Raw genomic sequence first — 21,730 nt, 5'->3', positions numbered from 1 at the left:
TTTTAAATAAAATTATATAAAAATCTTTAGATGACTATTTTTATTCTGTATACAAATAGATAGTAGTCCCATTAATTATAGCAAAAAAAATAAAACTATATTTACTGACCGTAAATAAATTAAACTATACCCTTATTAACTTATTACATAGGGATGTTTGCCATCCCATGTAATTTTCCCTTATTTTTTCAGTATGAATAAAATCCCAATTTTTTGATAAAAAAAAAGTAAATTTCTAAATTAGTCCACCTCCTATTTTTCTAAAAAAATTAGAAATAACAATTTAGGTAAGTTTGAATGCAATGAATCAAATATCTATAAAGAAAAAAAGTATAGGTACTAAATAATTCCATTTATTATGCTCTTAATTGCAAACTAAATGAGTCCTATAATTAGAAGTAATTGACAACATTTTAGTCACCATCAAAGGTTCTAGTCAATATTAGAATAGTAAATGCTCTTTTTTTTCTTAATTAGAAATTTTGAAATGATACTCTGAATATTGAAAAATAATTTTTTACTTTTTATCTCGAGTCTAATTGAGTCAAACCTCATAGAAAATATCAAATATCGAAATGAGACAAAAAAAAAATCATCTTAGCCTTAATTTTAGCATTATTATTTTATATGTTATGATTGTTTGGACCCCAATAGTCTAATCCTCAATTATTAAGTTTTTGGTATCAAAACAACTATACCCCCACCACCACTTACCCAACGTGCGCTCCTCCAACAATTATTTCATTTTCCACTCAAATTTCTCCTTTTTTTTTCCTTTCCATTTTCAAAAAAAAAAAAAAAAAAAACTTCTCCAAAATCAAGAAATCTCAAATTGCAGAGGATGAACATTAATGTTTATGGTTTCATTCTTGTGACCAATAATTAATGAAGGTCATTAGATTTTGTCTCTTTTTTGGTATGGTTGCTGACGTGGGGTAATGTGATTGGTTGGTCTGACTGTTGTGGGACCCACGTTAGTAACATTTTAGACACCAACCCCATAAGCCTAAAAATATCTCAAAGGTTGACCCTTTTGTAGATCACAAATATTCTTTGCCACTCTATTCAAGTTATTGTTATGAGAATAAGAGCCATTTTTTATCTTTCATGTTATTAAGGTATGTAGTGAAAAATCTTGTTTTGTTTGATCTTCTTGTTGTAAAGATTGAAGCTTTATTGGTTCTTTAAGGGAATTTATAGTTATGTGTTTGAGAATTGTGTAATTATAGTGTTTTAGTTGAAATAAAGGTTTCTTGTTCAGTGTTTGTACATAATTTCTTGTGGAAAAACTTTGAGCTTTGACTAAAACAAGAGATGGACACATGTTTTTAGTATGGAGGAAGTTAAGTGTTGTTCTTTTTTCTTGAAAAATTGATGCTTTATTGGTTCTTTTAAGGCAATTTGCAATAGTTGGTGATAGTTATATTTGGTTTATATCATAGTTTGGAGAAGTGTTTGAGAATTTTACTTACTTTTTTGTGTAATTGTAGTGTTTTGGTTGGTAAGAAGGCTTTTTGTTAAAGGATAAGCAGGGTTGCTAGGATGACAAACATTCCTTTACCTCTAACCCTGAGGTTGTGAGTTCGAGTCAAAAGAGCAAAAAAAGGGTGGTAGCTGTAAGAAAAAAGTTTTCTTGTTTAGTGTTTCTTGTAAAGATTGAAGCTTTATTGGTTCTTTAAGGCTATTTGCAATAGTTGGTGGTGGTTATGTTCTACTTGTTTCATAATTTAGACAAGTGTTTGAAATTCTACTTACTTTTGTGTAATTATAGTGTTTTGGTTGGTATAAAGGTTTCTTCTTTAAGAACAAGCAGGGTTGCTCGGACTATAAGAATTCCTATACCTGTAACCCTGAGGTTTTGAGTTTGAATTACAAGGAGCAAAACAAAGGGTGGGAGCTGTAAAAAAAAGTTTCTTGTTTAGTGTTTGTACTTTAATTTCTTCTGGAAAATCCTTCAATTTTCACTAAAACAAGAGATGGACACAACAATTTCTGTGTTTGAGTTTGGAGGAAGTTAAATTGTGCTGCCACTATTAATATGAGGCCATAAGTACTTAGAAGCTCCATGTTCTGAAACATTAGGTTTCGTGTGACATACATAGTTGAAGTCACTAAGTGAAGCTATGAGGGGAGCTAGGCCCCCTTAACCGTTAGATTACATTGTATAGATAAGATCAAGATTATTTGTATGTGGATATAGTGTATGTTGAATCCACTTGGTTTCTTAATGTGTCTACTTCTTTTTAATTTGAATTCTGTTAGTGATAATCCTGCCTACGCTCTGGGTACAATGACCTGAAATAGCTTGTGTTGACAGTTTGGGTGATTTCTTGTTTAGTAGGTAGATAGAAGAGAAGTTGTGTGGTCGAATTCTCAACAAATATAAGCAATTTGATGTCTATAAATGTTTGGATACAACTCTAATGTACTGTAGGTAGATGAACTTTTTCAATAATCCTTATTATCATTTTAGCTAATTAGGCCTCGTATTGCTCTAGTCCTAAGTTTGATATCTGAATCTTCCTCGTGGTTGTCTAGCTATTTCAATATTTTCTCAAAGAACAATGAGGCAACAGATTGTTGCACACTGTTCTCGTTCAATATTCAGTTGCACCAGTGTTTGGTTTATTTTTGAGGAGAAAGTGAGAAGATTGCGTCAAGGAAAGTCCTCACAAAGCCATGAAGGTATGGTTGAAGCATGAGTGAAGAATTCGGATTGAGTATCTGTAAATAACCAACTGATTAGTTCCGTTGGTTGGATAAAAGATGTTATGGGGTTGGACAATACAACAGCATACCTTTACTCCAGACAAACTTGTGGTCTCAGAACATGTTATGTTTGTATAAGGGGCTCGTGGAGTAAAATTTTCAAGCATCTGCTCATCGGTGTAAGCATGAGGATGATCTATATGGGGTTTTTAATGTCTCAATTACCTTTCATCATGTTTTGTTTCCATTTCTCTTTTGGGCGTTATCGTCTTCCTATCGAACATTGACTTATACTATTACAAAAGAAATGCGGTTTCTGTTAACTTTGTCAAAACCATGTACAGCTGACTAATTGCCTTGGCACACATTAAAGTACAAGACATAGAGAGATGTCAAATCGAGAATATAAGCTTATTAACACCTTGTGTTTGCTATATATCCCTTCAAGCACTCTTACGCCTTTTATGTGCCTACTTAATTCATTTGGTCTGATCAATTTGGACCTGCATTCTCATCTCGTTATGCTTTCCTTCCCATTTGCAGCTGCCTTATCAGAAGTGCTGATCAATGGCAATTGAAGAATTGGCTGTCCGTACTTCTGATATTGTCAATCCACAAGTAATGGAAACATTGTTGATTGAAAATCACTCAAGTGAAGCCAAGGACATGGAAGAGATGAGGAGTTCCATGGAAATATTGAGTAGAGTAGATTTGGACCTTGCGTATTCTGATGAGAAGTTGACGAATCTTGACAATCTCTTGATGCGTGTCTTGGCCTGCGAAAATGAAGTTGAAGCAATATCTTTCGAGAATGATGAGATTTCTCCTGAATCGATTGAGAAAGTTCTGTCGTTGGATCACTTATCTATCATTTTGAACTCTGAGATAAGACAACTGGACAATTTCTTAGGCACTCTTCAAGACTTAGTCATTGAAGCAAGGCAAAAGATACCTACGCGCAGAGAATTTAGTGAGCTGCATGTGATAATGGAGAACAAATTTCATGACACTGAAGAGTTATTGAGAATATCGAAGGAACGTGTCCTAGAAATGAAGATGCAGCTTGCCAAATTGCAGATGACCTCGCTAGCTTTCGACCAAAATGAATGTAAGTTGTGAAACTCATTAGGTTCAAGAACGTGTTTTTCCCTCTCGTTACTAACATATCAAAGACATTACATCTTTTTCTGGTGCATGTATTTTCAGGGAGACATAGGATGAGTTTGGATTTATCAGATATTAATAATGTTTCAGCAAGAGAATTGAAGCCACACGCACAGACAGTTGAGCAAAGACGTATATTAAGAATGTTGGAAAAATCTCTCGAAAGAGAGCTGGATCTTGAGAAGAAGTTGACTTTACATAAACAAAATGAAGATGATCTAAAGTTGAAGCTCCGGTTAACCGAGCAAGTAGCTCTGTGCATGGAAGAGGGTGCAGAGGTTATATGGGGTAGGTTTTTAGAGTCGGAAAATGCAGCAGAGGTACTTATGGGAATTTCCAGAGAGATGGTGAGCCGATTACAGGTTGTTAACTTCAATTTGAACGGTTCACTTCAACGAGAGAAAGATTTCACATTGAAGATTGATAATTGCATAGGACAGATAAATGCTAAAGATATTACCATACAAAACCTTAATAGCAACAACAAACATCTTGCTGTTGAAAATACTGAAGTATCCTCGTTAAGGGACAAGCTAAAACTTTCAGAAGATAAGTTGAAAGAATCTGAGTCTAAGTTGCTGAAAGCAAATGAACTGAATGAAGTAAGCGAAGAGCGTCTTAAAGAACTGGAATGTATTGTAGAATCTCAGAAAGAAGACATCGATATTGCAGAACATAAGGCTGACAATGCAGAGGAAAAGGTTGCACATTTGACGGAGACAAACTTGGAACTGCACGAAGAGTTGGATTTTCTCAAGAGTAGTAATGAAAGTAATGCTAAAAAGGTCAGCATTCTCGAGAAGAAGGTCAGGGAATTAGAACTTCAGCTACAAAATGCTAAGACATCATCCGAAGCAGGTCAAGAACAACAGAATATGTTGTATACTGCCATTTGGGATATGGAAACTTTAATCGATGAACTAAAACAAAAGGTCTTAAAAGCCGAAAGCAAGACTGAACATGTCGAGGAACAGTGCCTTATTTTGTCGGAAACTAATTTAGAACTTACCCAAGAAGTAGAGTTTCTAAGATCAAGAGTCGAAGGATTGGAGACTTCTTTGAATCAAGCTACCGTTGAGAAACTTGCTAGTGCAAAAGACATTAACATCAAAACCAGTTTTATAATGGATTTGGTCATGCAGCTGGCTATCGAAAGAGAACGAGTACAAAAACAGGTGCTTTAGTTTTCTTCTTCTGTTGCTTTCTGTTGGAAATTCAAAAATTAGAAGTGATTGCAAGCACTGACTTGTTTTTCCGCGACAGATTTTTTGTTTGGCCAAGGAAAACAAATCATTGATCAGCAAGTTGAAGTCAACGAAGGAGCAACCGTCCATAAATGTACTTGAGAATGGAGGTGATGATATTGGGTTGTCATCTTCTAGATTTGCCTCAACAATCGCTGCTGCTACAGACAGCTACCGTGAACTGCAAACAGAATCCTCACAGAGAAGCTCCCAGGTATTTATTTCTTTTAGTCATTCAGAATTTGCTAAATATGTATGTTCCAATATGTATGCCACTTAATGACAATAGCATGATATGTCTCTTAGTCTTAGCCTTAAGAATTAAGGCTTGTTGTATAGTCTTGTTGGTGAGGGTTCGATTCCCCACCTTGTAATCCCCTCCCCCATTTCTACTTTAAATATGACTGTAGCCACTGATAGAAAGTAGTCCAAAGATAGCCCCAATGCTTTGTTCTACTGGTAAGAGCACGAGCACAACTCGGGATATGTAGATTGTGAATGTGTGTCACAGTTTCGAACTCTGCATCAGACCAAAGCCTGATGTTTAAGTGAAGGGTGGAGGTTCCACTATCCATGAGTTTCAAACTGTGCACCACTGTCCCTCTAGGATTTATTGGTTATTAAAAAAGAGTAGACTCAAGATGCTCATTATGCCTGAGTCTTGACCTCACCGAACCTCAGAAACTAGCAGCACGTAATAGATGCTCATTATGCCTGCTTGTTCCAATTGTGTTCATGTTTGTGTTTACTTCATAAAGACTCCAAATTCATTCTATAATCCTAATAGAAGATGTTGGTACTCCGATTCAGGTGATCAACGAGTTACCTCATGATAAACCGACTGATCGAAGCAGTAAGTCCTCCATTTTGACAAATGAAGAGCCTAACATAGTTGTCAAGTCAGAGGATACCGAGGCTCAGTTTCTAGCAAAGCAACATCAACACAGGTACATTGTCATGGCAATCCTCGTCTTATTACTTTCGACATTAGGATTATATTTTTTTGACAAAAGAAACGACATCCTCGAGTGGTTGATGGTTAGATTATAGTACTTGTGTTAGAATTACATTGTACAGATTCTTTGATTGATTTTTGTGTTCTGATCTCTTCAAGATAGATCAATTCTTTTAAGTAAATTGTGTTTTGGTGGTATGCTTATTGCAAACTCAAGTTAAGATACAGCCATTTGTAAAAGCACTTGTGTTTTTAGTGGAATGAGTATTGTTGTGGTTGTTGTACAATTCAAAAAAACATTCAAATTAACACTCAATCTGTTCATTTGACACCTTGAAAAAATCATAAATAACTCGAGATCGAATCCAAAATAGAACATAAACTTTATTGCCATATAAGTAAAACATTATCTTATACAATAATGCCCTTTAAAATACAATTCAAGATCTTTATATATGACAATCTTGTTCATCCTTACACCTCTGTCCTGTAAGATCACAAAATTGACTTGTTAGTATCTTGCACAAATATATAAAATGTGTTCGATACGTAAGAAAAAAAAATATTATCGTAAACTGTTACGTACCTTTATGATTATGGGAGTATGTCTTGGGTGCTAAACATACACAAGTTCCATCAACACAAGTTGGCAACCCAAATCCCTTACATTTGATATGACAATCATCTCTGGTCTTACACTTCTCTCCTAGTACCGCACCTAAAAATTACAGTCGAACTCGTTAGTATATAGATTGAATTTGAGAAATTTGATTTTGTAGATCACTTCCAAATTATTATTTTAAAAAATTATATCGTTTTTACAAGAGATCTTCAATTTTACATATAAAAAACCCTGAAATATTGTTTAGAGAAGTACTAACCACATGAAATGATCAAGAGGATGACAACAAAAAATATGTGAGTTCTTGAAGCCTTGTCCATATTGCCTGAGAAAAAGTTCTTTTTTTTAAAAACTTTTTTGTTTGTTGATATTTTTGTGTGCTGCTTATTACAACATTATATAGTGTCTAATTCATTAATAACATGCCTATTTTATATACTTATTGAGAGATATTATATAGTTATGTTTTTTTTCCAATTTTTCCCCAAATCATGAAATTTGGTTAGTTGGTCAAAAATATCTAATATATTTATGTTTTTTTTTTCAATTTCCCCCCAAATCTTGAAATTTGGTTAGTTGGTCAAAAAAGGAATATTTGGTCAACAGAAGGTTAGTCAAAGAAAATGTAGGACAAGGTAAAAAATAAACATATTTAAACTATAGTGAAATTATTAGGGGTAAATTGTACAAATATTACCAGTTTAGAATCTAATGATATGTCTTTTTAAAATGACCATTCATACTAATTTTGTTCCATATTCGTTATATTTAAATGGATTCACATGTATCTAGGATATACTGATTTTCTCGCTTGTCTATTCCTTGCCACTCACCTTATGTATTTGTATTCATCATGTATATGGTATCCCAAATATATGTATCTACGATGATTTATATGAAATATACTAATTTTTTTCGCTCGCCTCTCTCCTTATGTGTGCGTAATGTGTGTGTGTATGTGTGTATATTTCAATATGTATTTGATAGAAAAGATACATGTATCTAAGTATATCTAACTTGAAATTTTGTATGAAATTATTAATCAGTGAGACCATAATTATTTTACTATACATAATTAGTAAATATGACAAGAATATTTATGTAATTATGTACATTTTTTTCAATTATTATCTATACACTTACACTATGAGGGGTAGGGTTGTTCATGGTTATGCTTAACAAATCAAATTGAACTAAACCAATTAAAAAACGATATTTGTTTGGATTTGATTTTAAATTTTAAAAGAACGATACTATTTGGATTGATTTTGATTTTACTAAAAAACAACCGCAAAAATAACCAAACCGAACCGATATATTAAATATATAAATTTTATAATTATTTATATATTATTCATAAATAAAATATAAATATTTTGTTAAATTCTAATTAACTTAAATCTTTAACTTTACCATTTTCTCAAGCCCAAAACTTCAACCCAACTATACCAATCCTATGTCCAAGTTCATCAAATCCATTTTAATCTTTACCGACCCTACTTCAGATAAAATGGTCATAGTTTCTCTTAATTGAATCACTTTGTTTGTGTAATGATAACTCTAGTGTTATTTAGTTGCTTGATTAAACCGACAATAATTTTTGTGGATTATTCATGTACGATGTGTTTGTGTTAATCAAGATACGTATGTTTTCAAAAAAATAATTACTTTCAAACTGAATCAAACCGAAACAAATCGACAATAACCAAACCGATTATTATTTTTTTCATTTGATTTGATTTGATTTTAAAAATCTAACAAATCGACTAAATTGGTTTAACTGTGATTTTAATTAATAACCGATCTAAATCGAACCATAAACACCCAAACACCCCTGATGAAGGGTCTATCATCCTTTAAACTATTTTTTTTCATATTATATACCCTTTCATTGTTTGGTAAGAAAAAAAGTTAAAACACTCTTATATTAGAAACTTTTTCTTTTTCAATATTGCCGCAAAAATATTTAGCAATAATCGAATTGATACAATTACATTTAAAATCACTAAAGTCTTTAAAAAAATATTTATATAGAGTGTTATTATACATTTTCAAATTTTATTATTGTCATTTAAATAATTGCTGCAAAAATCCTTTATTTGTTGTAGTAATTACTCAAATTTTAACTTTGTGTTTTTTTGTGTTTGAGACCTTGATAAAGTCTGATTTGCTTAGTTCTAAAAGAATCAGACTGAATACTCTCACCATTTCAAAATAAATGAATTTATGTTAAATAATTAAATGATAATTTGTCAATATCACAATTTTGCCTCTTCACAAACTTTTTTAATAATTAGAGATAGTCTATGAACCCATTAAAAAGAAGATTAATTTAAAAAATATAATAGTAACTATTATATATAGTACAAGCACTTGTATTTTAGTGGAATGAGTATTAATGTATTATCGTGGTTGTTGTACAATTCATTAAACGTTTAAATTTATCGTGTGATCTGTTCATTTAACACTTCAAATAATTATATTCATAAATAACTCGATATCGATCCAAACATAAACTTCATTGCCATTCAAAGTAAATAATATCTTATACAATATTGCCCTTTAAATTATAATTCAAAACCTCCATATATTATCAATGGAATTTAAGTTTATATTATATATATATCATATATATGTCTTGTTTTAATTAAGTACAAACACAATGCCCATCTACACAAAATGGTTCCCCACCCCAACAATTTATTTGACAATCTGATGCTTTCTTACAGCTCTGTCCTGTAAATCACAAAATTCAAAATTAACTTGTTAGTATTTTGCAAAAATATATATACAATTTATTCGATACGTAAGTAAAAAAATATTATTTTAAATTGTTACGGTACCTTTAGGTTTGGTATTGAGTATTAAACATAGGCAATGGCCATCAATACAAGTTGGCAACCCTTGATCGCATGTCAAATAATTACAATCTGATCTAATATTACAGTCACGCCCCATCACTCCACCTAAAAATTACGATCAAACTCATTAGTATATCGATAAATTTGAAATAATTAATTTTGTACGTCACTAATTTTTTTTATGAGAGGTCTTTAATGTTACATATACGAAATCTAAAAATGATATTTTTTTAAAGAAAGAAATAATAGAGATATATACTAACCACATGAAATGATCAAAATTATGACAATTGAAAATACATGAGACCTTGAAGCTTTGTCCATTTTGCCTAAGAGAGTTTTTTATTTTTTATTTTTTTTTTGGTCATTTTTGTGGTTCTTATTGCAACATTATATAGTATCTAAGTCATTAAATATTACATGCTTATCTTTCTATATTAAGAGGTTTTATATGATCATGTTATTTACTATTTCTTTCCAATCTTAAAATTGGTTTAGCTGGTCAACAAAGATTATTTGGTCAATGAAAAGTTAGTCAAAGAAAATGTAAATTCATAGAATCAATATATCTAAATTTGGGTGAAATTATTAAATTATGAGGATCATGAACTTATTTCTTTTAATATTATTTACCTCTTTATTATTTGGTAGGAAAATAAGTTGAAATATATACCATGTGCATAAATATGCTTATACCAAAGAATAAAGCGGAGAAATGTCATATTTGTCTTTATATTTTTGGAACTGGGTTATATTTGTTTTTCGTTATATTTTTTTTGATATATTTATCTTTGTCATTCAAGTTAGTGTATATATTTGTCTTTGGACCGTTAAGTCTCATATCTCCACTTTTATCATCTTATGTGACATCTGCATGACGCTTATTATATGACATGCCTACATAGATATTTATATTTATTTTACTTAAAAAAAATAATTTAACTAATTCAATTCGATATTATACGCTCATTCATTAAACCCAACTCTTGTCACCTTCGCACAAGAAAATAACAAATTCACATGCTTGAAGAAGAAGTACATATAAAATAGAAAAAAAAAACATTGAATCCTTTCTGAGATATATTTCATCAGTTGGCTTTAATGAAATCTTGTTCAATTAAGCAAATCTAATTGTTTTTTTTATTTTATGAAAGTGACAGTAGAATAAATATTAAGAGTTGGGATTAACGGGTTGGAATAAATTCATCCGCACCGGGTGTTTATTTTAGGGAAAATTGTATATAGTAACAAACTAATAACCTAAAATAAATGGAGTAGTTAGGGTTTTATTTAATTGTGCTCCATAGAAAACGTTAGCCAAAGTTTGTCAGGCGCCTCTCTCCCAAAAATCTCGCTCGCCACTCTCCCGTTCTCGCTCACCTCTCTCGCTTTCTATACAGAAGTGTATAATTTCTGTTTCTGTTTTGTATAAAGCGAGAGAAAATTGTATATACACATGCAAAAACATATATCTTCGTGTTATACACTTAATTATACAATTTACAAACATTTTACTTCAATTCAATTGTAGACAAATGCAAATTTTATTCAAATATTGCAGAGAAAAAGGCCAACGAATTATACAATTGCGAATTATACAATTGCAGTGAAATACAATTTTCTCTAGCTTTAACAACAGAAGTGTATATATTGTGTTTCCGTTTTTGTATAAAGCGAGGGAAAAACATATATCTTCTTACTATACACTTATAATTATGCAAAATACATACATTTTAATTCGATTCAATTGTATGCAAAGCAAATTTTATATAAAAATTGCAGCGAAATAGGCAGCGAATTATTCAATTGTGCATTATACAATTGCAGTTAAATAGGATAGCGAATTATACAATTACAGCGAAATAGGCCAGCGAATTATACAATTTAGGCCAGCGAATTATACAATTGTATATGTATAGCGAATTATACAGTTTTATGTTCGCTATGGAGCGCAATTATGCAAACTTTGCTATAGCATACAAATATGAAATTTTTTGTTTGCTATATATGAAAGTTGCCCTTTATTTTAAGCCAATACAAAATGTATTATTACGTGATTTAATGAAGTAAAATGAATTATAAAGTTAAACACATACATGCATAAATTGGCTTGATGTAATCACATGTGCGGATAAGTTTTATCCAAATAGGTTAAAGATTGATTATAATATTGAGTTGGATATATAATAATTAAATTTTATATAAAAAGATAATATAAAATAAATATAAATATTGTTTAGGTGCCACCATATAAGATGATAAAGTGGAGATACGAGATTTAATAGTCTAAGGGTAAATATGTTTCTTAAGTTGAATGACAAGGACAAATATATCAGAAAAAAAAGTATAACGAAAGATAAATATAACTTTTTTTAAGAGTATAAGGGCAATATGATGTTTTTCCGAAAAAAATATTACGAATTTTAATGTATTATTTCATTTTAATTATATTCTTCACTACGACAAAAACAAATCATTTTTTATGTAGTGCTTTTAGATTCAAATTGATCGGTTCATCGTCTTTCAAATCTCAAATTCTTTATATGTGGTTTCATATATTTTTACTTTATTATCTATGGTATATTCTTTAATGGAACATGAATTTTTAAATTCTTTTTACAGCTGAATAAAATACTCTTCACATCTAATATACCCCTAAGGTGTGAAATATGATTCAAAATTTTAATTTTATTATGCATGAGACATGGGTAACGATGAGGTTTGATTAACGTGAATATGAAAGAGTCAAATTTAATATCATTTCATTTCAAAATAAATGAAATATTTTAGTGTTATTGTAACGACATGATTCCGTCGTTAGAAAAAGTTAATGGAGAAAAAAATGGGGTTAGAAAACTTTTTGATAGTAACTTGGAAATTCCTAACCTAGTCCAGATTTGGACGAAATCAGAGTTATGTGAGTCTAGGGAACTTTGGTAATGATTGGGTGATTTAATAAGGAACTTGATTGCATGTGTAGATAGTTGAGACATTAAGGAACTTGTACGATCTTACGGAATTGAATTCGAACGAGTAAAACTCTCGAAACTGAATGTAACTTAGCGTGAACGGATATTTTTTAAGTGTCATGGGATGGAGTTGCAAATGAAGATCTGAGCTTCTGGAAAATGCCACCCTCTTGGGCGCACAAACAACTTAGCTGTCTGATCATTCAGTTTATACCCTTTGTTTCTAGCTTGATCATGGAATGTTATTGTTCTATTCACTGCATCCCTCAAATTTACATGTGTTGTGAAAATGGGGTTTGAAATTTTAAATTGCTCACTGGTTCCGTATAAGCTGTCGTGACGGGTTGGGGCCGCCATAGCGGGATGGACATGGGCGAGTTTTTGAGAGCTAAGAGACGATCCCGGGCGAGTTCTTAGTCGTTTTTTTATCATTCTTGAGGCTAAAGATAAGGTTTTCACTCTCTGAATCTGTTTTCGATCTATAGAACTTAATTTCTTGGGTAATTATCGATGGGGAGGGTTTTGACCTGGAATTTATGGTAGAAAAAGCCCAAATATGGGTATGAGGATCAAGGGTTTGGTCTACGGTCATAAGTGGGTTTATTGAAATTCGTTAATTAGACCTTTGGTTGTTAATCCTTGAGTATAAATTGTTTTAGACCTAGAACAAGTGGAAAGAACTTGGAAAGGGAATATTCAAATGTTTTAAGGGATTCAATCTTGAATTCTAGGTAGGTGATGGTTGTGATCTCATGTTGGTGTGATATATGCTTGTAATTGCTTCATTGTAATGCATGTATGTTTGTGAATGAAACCTATTGATCACCCCTAACGTAATTGAGTATGAATGAATGATTGTGTGTCACGAATAAACACTTGATTTTACGATTATGAGAGTGTACATTGTGACTGTGATTGTGGCTCGTTGAATGGATCGATTGTCACGTTTTGGCATAAACATGAGATCGATTGCCACGTTCCGGCATAAACATAGAATCGGTTGTCACGTTCCGGCATAAACATAGGATCGATTGTCACGTTTCGATATAAACATGAGATCAAGACATTGCGGCACATTAACTTGGATCGGGTATTACAAACCGATATGATAATAGTTTGGGTTTGGGTTCCATGAGATGACCATTGAATTGGATTCTTGAGAGGACCATTGAATTGTATTATGTATGTACTTATGATGATTACATTCATATCTAATGATGATTGATATTGAAAACTGTATGTTGCTCTAAAAGAATAGTTGTATTTCTTGAGACCTATGAAATTGTGTGTTATTTGTAGGTGATGACTAATATTGTATATGCATGTTTTACTTTGTTGTGACTGCTTATGTACATTTCACCTTTGGAATAGCCGTACGATCCTATCATTACACCCACAATGTACTGATACTGCATTTGCTTGTTCTTTGTTGAGTACAAGGCATTTTCAGGCGGTTATTAATAGACCTTGGTTAGGTGACTATCGAACGTGACCGGATTCTAGGGTGAGCCAGTTCTTTTGGGCTGTCAAGGATCTTTCTTGTTTAAGTCCACTCTTTACGGACTAGGACTATTTGCTTAAGGTGTTGTACCCTTGTTCTTAGACTTGTCGTAATAGAATTTTGGTACAATGACTTACAGATTTTAGCGATTGAGACCTCTATTTTTATTGTCATTTAAATCTGCTTTCGTATCTTTAAATACATAATATTTGATTAAGTTATCTAGCTTGGGTTGTAGTAATAGTTCTACCATCGAAGAATTAGTGTGGGTGTCAATTACGACGGCCTGGATCGTGACAATTACACATGTCATAAGAGAAACATTCAAATTTAATGTTCAATCTAATCATTTAACACCTCCAAAAATCATATTCATAAATAACTCGAGGTCGATCCAAAACAGAAACTTCATTGCCATTTAAGTAAACATTATCTTATGTAATGATGCCATTTAAAATACAATTCCAGATCTCCATATATTGCCCCATAAATCATAATTCAAAACCTCCATACATTATCAATGGAGTTTATATTATATATTATATATGTATTCTTTTAATTAAAGCAAACACAACGGCCAAAAAAACAATATGGTTCCTCACCACCACAATCTATATGACAATCTTCGCTTTTGCTACACCTCTCTACTGTAAATTACAAAATTAACTTGTTAGTATCTTGCAAAAATTATATATAATTTATTCAATACGTAAGTAAAAAATATTATCTTAAATTATTACGTACCTTTAGGTTTGGTATTGAGTATTAAACATAGGCAATGACCATCAATACAAGTTGGCAACCCTTGATCGCATGTCAAATAATTACAATCTGATCTAATAGTACAGTCACGCCCTATCACTGCACCTAAAAATTACGAGCAAACTCATTAGTATATCGATAAATTTTAAATAATTAATTTTGTAATTCCAAGGGAATGTTTTGGAGGTGTGGTAGATAGATTGGTTGGAGGTCTCTTTTTCTCGACCAATTTGAATTCCATTTCATTTTAGATTTTCAGTTAAGTAGAGTAGTAAGTAGCTAGGCGGATTTCAGCGCATACGAGATCTAAAATTGATTTTTTTTAAGACAGAAATAATAGAGATATATACTAACCACATGAAATGATCAATATTATTACAATTGAAAATACATGAGACCTTGAAGCTTTGTCCATTTTGCCTAAGAGTTTTTTTTTTTTTGGTCATTTTAGTGTGGTTCTTATTGCTACATTATATAGTATCTAAGTCACTAATTACATGCTTATCTTTCTATTTATTATAAGAGGACTTATGTAATCATGTTATTTACTATTTCTTTGCTATCTTAATATTGGTTTAGTTGGTCAAAAAAGATTATTTGTTCAATGAAAAGTTAGTCAAAGAAAATGTAAATTCATATGATCAATATATGTAAATTTGGGCGAAATTATTAATTACATATTGAATTTGGGCGAAATTATTAATTACATATTGGATTTGATTCTAACTAATAGTTTTTTTAAATGAAGAGTATTATTAATTCATTTTTGAAAATGTATATATTATATAATAATTTTCTTGAAATGTTATATTAATTAAAAAAGTTATGAGTATTAAAATTTTAATAAATGAACTTATATAATTTATGATATGTTAATTATAAATATTATATAATAAAAAATAATAAAATAATAAAGAAGTGAAATAGAGAGTATGAATAGTGTCGATCATCTGTACAAATGATGAATAAGTAAAAAAGAGAAAAAATGAATCAAAAAATCTTTATTTTACTCTCCGAATATAGAATAAAATAAAAATGGGTCAGAGATGGTTGTACATGTTTCTTGTTTTCAAGATATTCATAATTAATAAATACGATCTTTGAAATCATTTATACTTAAATATAAATAATAAATTTTAGAAAATTAAAAAAATATAATATAAAATAAAATAAAAAAGTGATAGACTCCTTACACTTCAGAAATAATTTATTGTGATTAAAAAACATCCTCTTCTACTATATTTATAATTTTAGATAATTGGGATTACTCATTAGAATATCAATAGTATATAGAATTTATAATTATGCATAATTTTATCAAAACATTTTATTGGGCGACTTTCACATATAACAAACACAAAATTTATATTTGTATGATATAACAAAATTTGTATAATTGCGCTTCAATAGCAAACATATATATGTATAATTCGCTATACATATACAACTGAAAGCTATGCCTATTTCGCTAGACATATATACAAAAGAAGCAATTGTATAATTCGTTGACTCCTCTTAAGATTTGTATAATTTCGGTGGCAACCATTTGTATAAATTATTGTTAGCCTCTCATTAGTATAAACCGTTGTTAGCCTCTCAATTCAATTGTATGTGTTTGTATATTTGTATAAAATTTGAATTTGTATACAATTGAATCGAATTATATAAAACGAGAAAGAGAGAAATTATATACTATTTGAATTTGTATAAAACGAGAAAGAGAGAAAGGCAAAAGAGACTTGGGCCGGTTATATACAATTGTATCGAATTGTATAAAACGAGAAAGAAAGAAATTATATACAATTTGAATTTGCATAAAACGAGAAAGAGAGAAAGACAAAAGAGACTTGGGCAGAGAAATATTTGTATTGTATAATTATAAGTGTATAAGACAGAAATATATGTATTTGCATGTGTATATACATTTTTTTCTCGCTTTATACATTTCTATTATATAAAGTGAGAGAGGCGAGCGAAAGAGGGAGATTGGGAGCTATATGAGGGAGAGAGGCAACTGACAAATAGTTTACTATGGAACACAAATAAATCAAACGATAGTTACTGTATTAATTTTACATTATTAATTTATCTTTCTATACAATTATCCCTATTTTATACATCAATATAATATTGGGCCCCGTGCTAACACAAACCATTTTTACTCAAATAAGTCAAAATATACCATGTGTATAAATATGCTTATACTAAAAAATATTGAGGTTTTAATGTCTTTGTTTCATTTTAATTCGTATGGGCTAGGTTGAATTATGATCTTTTGAGCTCATTTAAGAATAAATTTTTTAGCTCGATCTGAATAAGTCTATCAATTTGTGGCTTTTGAGAAATATGGATACAATCGATCTATGGGCCAACTAAAATCAAACAAAGACATTAATTCGTGATTTGATAAGGTTGGATTATGATTTTTTTGAGCTTATTTAAAAAAAAAATTAGCCCGGTGTGAATAGGTCTGTCGATTTGTGGCTCTTGAGAAATATGGATAGAATCGGTCTGTGGACCAATTAAAAAATAAAAATAAAATAGAGTATTAAAAACAACAGGACGCTACACTCAAAATCTTTAAAGTTTGAAATATTATAATTTAAATATAAATTATTTGTTTCATTATGATTATTAGAAAACAATTAGGTTGATATTTCTATTTAGCTAGTTATGTTTTTACTTCAAATCAAGCTTAATAAATATTATATAGATAATTTTATTTGTAATTTGATTAACAAGTAGTAACATCCATGTAATATTGTATTATCGATATTCACGACAATATTTTTAAATTTTAATTTAATTTAAAAATTATATAAAAAATTAATTTTAAGAAAAGAAAATTAACCCGACAAAATCTGTAGTCCATGCACTTGCGATTGAGCCGGCCATTTTCTAATCCACATAAAAAATAAATTAATCCAATCTAACATGTTAAATTAAAAAGCTCGTATGAATTAACTTAAATGAGATAGCTAGCCATATTTAAAGTCCCACGAGTAATAATGTGGTTTGATTGGCTTGGTTATGAAAGAATCAAATTAAATATCTTTTTCATTTCAAAATAAATGAAATTTTATAGTGTTAAAAAGAAAATAAGTTAAAGACATTAAATTATATAATTTGTAAATATCACCTCTTTGGTTCTTTCCAAACTTCTTTTAAAGTTAGAGATAGTCAATAAAACCCATTACCTAATACATTTTTGAACTTCCAACAAGTTGTACTTTTAAATCATTGAAAGGTGAAAGAGGTAAATCATATATTTTAAAGTGAGAAATATTGAAAAACACATTTAAATTGGCATGTATTAATAGTTTTATTCCTAACTATTGATAACCTTAAAAATAATTCTTTATTTGATTAACTGAATTTAAAAATATTTTGATTTTGCAATATGAGTAAAATACACCCTTAAATTCCCATCAAGTTAAAGAGTGTTTTTAACACTTTTCTCTATTTTTTATTAAGAGCCCCATGATCCTACCAATATCTTCAGTATTTGTGTTAAAAATGGCCTTTAATTCAATTTTTTATTTTCAATATCTTCAAGGCCTTTAATTATAAGAAAATATCGAATATATATATATATATATATATATACACGCACTATAGGAAAACTGGTGTTGAATACCATGCATGCTTCTTATCAAGGGTGATCTAGTCATTTACTATTTATTATAATGATATTCCTTGTAGTTTATGATATTATGAGTACTATTTCATGCAAAAAAAAATTATGTTTCATAAATATATACTACAGATAATAAAATGAAAATATACTATCACCTATAGAGGGATTGAGACTTGAGGAACAATAAATCCTGGTTAATTTAAATCTAAGAGAATTAAATGAAATAAGACATTAAAATTTTCAATATTTTTATATAGCATAAGTGTATTTATACAACATGGTATATTTTAACTTGTTTTCTTGCTTGAAAAATGAAGAGGTAAATAATATTTAAAAAATAAGTTCATCAGGATGTTAGGACCCCTCATAATTAAAGTATGTAATAATTATTTCACCCCAATTTAGATATATTAGTTATATGCCTTTTACATTTTTTCGACTAACCTTCCATTGAACAAATAATCCTTTTTGACCAACTAAAACAATTTTCAAGATTTGGAAAAAAATAGTAAATAACATGATAATATAATTTTTTTTAGTAAATAGTTATTAATAAATTATATACTATATAATGTTGTAATATGAAGCACACTAATATTTTTTTAAAAAATAAAGAAAAGATTTCTCATAGGCAATATGGGCAAAACTTCAAGATTTGGTGTGTTTTTGATTGTCACTCTCTTGATCATTTCATGTGGTTAGTATATCTCTATGTCTCTAACTATGTTGGAATTTATACAATAAGGTCCATTAAAAATTTATAAATATACAATATATATACATAGTAACAAGTTTTATAATGTTCAGGTGTTGTGTTAGGAAAGTCATGTCAAAGTGAATTGGATTGTCACTGTAAAAAATGGCTTCTTCCTAATTGTATCGGTGGTGTTTGCATATGTTTACCACCCAAGACATACTCCGATGATCGTAAAGGTACGATATATATATTGATAATTTTTATAATAAAATTGTTCAACGATATATGTATTTGCACATACTAAATTTCTGTTATGATTTTTATTGTAGACGATCATGTGCCTTGTAAGAGCAAAGAAGATTGCGATATTTCATGTGATAAGCCATTATGTTGGGGAGGGTTTTGCAAATGTGAAAATTGAAATCTTAGGGTTATATTTAAGGAGCATATCATCAATGTACTATATAATGTTTACTTGATGAAACAGATGGCAATAAAGTTTAATTGTTATTTTTGCGTATATATTTATTTGACAAAGTCTTTTAATTTGAATGGTACATTTTTGAGGTTTTAGATGTCATAGTCTCTTAGCAATTGTGTGAGAGTTTAATCAGTATTTATATTTTTTTTACTCTTATTCGATTAGTTTACTATATTTAAGGGTTTAATAAATTGAATCAAAATTAGGAGTGGTAGTTGGACGGGCTATGTCATATTTGGACGAATAATAATCGATCAACATAACAAACGGATTAAATTTTAATCCAACCCAAAATTGCTTGGATGAAGACATGTTATGTAATGGTTTTAAGAGGAACTTTCAGATAAAGCCACTTAAAAATAGCATAATTATTTTCCATATCTAAAGTTTGATAATTACAATTAATAGCTACATATTATATAGAGGAAAGAGGCGAGTGAGACTGGAGAGAGAGGCGAGAGAGAGAGTGGGAGAAAAAATGAATTGTATATGTATAATGGTTAGATAATTGTATATTATACATATGTATTTGTATATATGGCAAGAGAGATTGAGAGATGGAGGAGAGAGGCGAACGAGATCGAGAGATGGAGGAGAGAGGTGAGAGAGAGAGGACAGAGAGTGGGAGAGAGGTGAAATATATATGTATATAATTGTATATTATACATATGCATTTGTATATATGACAAGAGAGATTGAGATGGAGGAGAGAGGCAAGCGAGAGAGGACAGAGAGTGGGAGAGAGGTAAACTATATATTTATATAATTGTATATTATACATATGCATTTGTATATATGGCAAGCGAGATTGGGAGAGGGAGGAGAGAGGCGAGAGAGAGAGGGAAATTATATATGTATATCTGTTAGTAATTGTATATTATACATATGTATTTGTATATTCTGGCGAATTATACATATACAAACGTGACTAATTATACAAACTCGAAGTCAGCCCACGTAATTATCATAGCAAACTATAGCTATGATGAGTAATTAACTAATATAAATTTACCTAACCGCGTAATTTTCCCATCTAATAAAAATAGGTAATATCAATAACCCACCCAACCTTAAACGGGTTGAACAAATTATGCGGGTCGGGTCGGATTTTACCACCCTCCCCAAAAACCCTAATATTTCCCTATAAATAACATTATCAATTCAACACCTAAGCAGCGCCGCCATGGCTTCTGGCTATCAACTTTTTTTTCTTCAATGAAGGATTGCTTCTAATTCTAGGTAGATCTATATCTACATTTATTTATTTTTATAGTAAGATCTTGAATTTTAATTTTTGCATCAAATAGCCCTTTGCAATTACAAGGTTTGGTTGCAGAGAAAACACGAGATAAAGGTTTTTTCTGATGCCAAATTGATATATTTTTTGGTGAAAATTCTGGCTGAATATTTAGTCATTTATTCAGCTCTACTTTGCCAAAATTAAAAAAAAACAAAAGTTTTTTTTTTTTTTTTTGAAGTTGTTTAGATTTTGTGTTTATGTTTAAATTCAAGACTTGGAAAGCAAAATGATGAGAATATTTAAGCTGAATTATATGTTGAAATTCATATATTAGCCTTCAAAGTTCTCTGATTGCACTGATTTAATTATTTTTTCAATTGTGGATTGTTTATTATTTGAAAGATGTATTTGCATATTTCTATGTTTTTAATGGATTTTACTGGCAAATCAAAATGATGAAGAACTGTTACCTGAAATCTATATGTTGAATTTATTTATCATATGCCTTTCAAAGTTCTCTGATTGTGCTTCTTGATTATCAAGAAAAATATTTCGTGTTATTTTGTTGTAATTACGGTTCAAAATAATTTATTGTGCTTTCGATATCGTGAGAAACCTCTCATAAGTCACAGGATAAGATCGATATACACTCTATTCTCTTCCAATTGGGGCGAAGCCAACAATTATAACAATTTTTTAATATATTTATTGTAGATGATTATTGAATTTGAGCACCAAAATACATGGTCTATTCTATTTATACATAGATTATACGAGCATGGTGCTACATTAAGTATTTTTTTTATCATCTATTGTCAATCGATGTCTCTATTTTTCATCGGTAGAATAAGAAAAAAACATCACTTGCATTTTTTGATCTATAAATAT

At 30.1% G+C, this 21,730-nt stretch overlaps 1 protein-coding gene, 2 long non-coding RNA genes and 3 other non-coding genes across 8 annotated transcripts; 4 read left to right on the top strand and 2 right to left on the bottom strand.

Annotated features, from left to right (window-relative positions):
* The first annotated feature begins 627 nt into the window (after positions 1 to 627).
* Positions 628 to 7,614, top strand: LOC101253895 (WPP domain-interacting tail-anchored protein 2). 2 transcript variants are annotated; one of them, XM_004238957.5, is made up of 5 exons: positions 628 to 1,118; positions 3,253 to 3,817; positions 3,916 to 5,048; positions 5,137 to 5,331; positions 5,928 to 7,614. In XM_004238957.5, exons 2-5 carry the CDS (start codon positions 3,277 to 3,279, stop codon positions 6,165 to 6,167), a joined length of 2,109 nt encoding a protein of 702 aa, XP_004239005.1. In that variant the 5' UTR covers positions 628 to 1,118; positions 3,253 to 3,276; the 3' UTR covers positions 6,168 to 7,614. The 2 variants fall into 2 exon arrangements, with proteins under 2 accessions (XP_004239005.1, XP_010320814.1); XM_010322512.4 differs by having other exon boundaries at positions 665 to 2,888.
* Positions 7,615 to 9,194: 1,580 nt separating this feature from the next.
* On the bottom strand, positions 9,195 to 9,925 carry LOC104647314 (uncharacterized). Its single transcript, XR_011220988.1, has 3 exons — positions 9,819 to 9,925; positions 9,538 to 9,660; positions 9,195 to 9,430 (listed from the first exon to the last, which is right to left on the bottom strand). It is a non-coding gene; the product is annotated as an uncharacterized protein (transcript).
* A 4,489-nt stretch (positions 9,926 to 14,414) lies between these two features.
* LOC138337033 (uncharacterized) lies at positions 14,415 to 15,225 on the bottom strand. Of its 2 annotated transcripts, none has more exons than XR_741370.4 (3): positions 15,142 to 15,225; positions 14,770 to 14,892; positions 14,415 to 14,672 (listed from the first exon to the last, which is right to left on the bottom strand). It is a non-coding gene; the product is annotated as an uncharacterized lncRNA (long non-coding RNA). The 2 variants fall into 2 exon arrangements; XR_003246738.2 differs by having other exon boundaries at positions 14,770 to 14,886.
* A 3,821-nt stretch (positions 15,226 to 19,046) lies between these two features.
* On the top strand, positions 19,047 to 19,632 carry LOC138348384 (uncharacterized). Its single transcript, XR_011220987.1, has 3 exons — positions 19,047 to 19,121; positions 19,232 to 19,357; positions 19,451 to 19,632. It is a non-coding gene; the product is annotated as an uncharacterized lncRNA (long non-coding RNA).
* A 1,490-nt stretch (positions 19,633 to 21,122) lies between these two features.
* On the top strand, positions 21,123 to 21,198 carry LOC112941600 (small nucleolar RNA R160). Its single transcript, XR_003247023.1, has one exon. It is a non-coding gene; the product is annotated as a small nucleolar RNA R160 (small nucleolar RNA).
* A 90-nt stretch (positions 21,199 to 21,288) lies between these two features.
* LOC112941601 (small nucleolar RNA R160) lies at positions 21,289 to 21,368 on the top strand. Its single transcript, XR_003247024.1, has one exon. It is a non-coding gene; the product is annotated as a small nucleolar RNA R160 (small nucleolar RNA).
* The last annotated feature ends 362 nt before the right edge of the window (positions 21,369 to 21,730 follow it).

The sequence above is a fragment of the Solanum lycopersicum genome, chromosome 5 (assembly GCF_036512215.1).
Source record: "Solanum lycopersicum chromosome 5, SLM_r2.1".
In the NCBI taxonomy this organism is placed as follows: domain Eukaryota; kingdom Viridiplantae; phylum Streptophyta; class Magnoliopsida; order Solanales; family Solanaceae; genus Solanum; species Solanum lycopersicum.
Note: the sequence above shows the minus strand (reverse complement) of the source record. Positions and strands in the feature narration are given on the sequence as shown.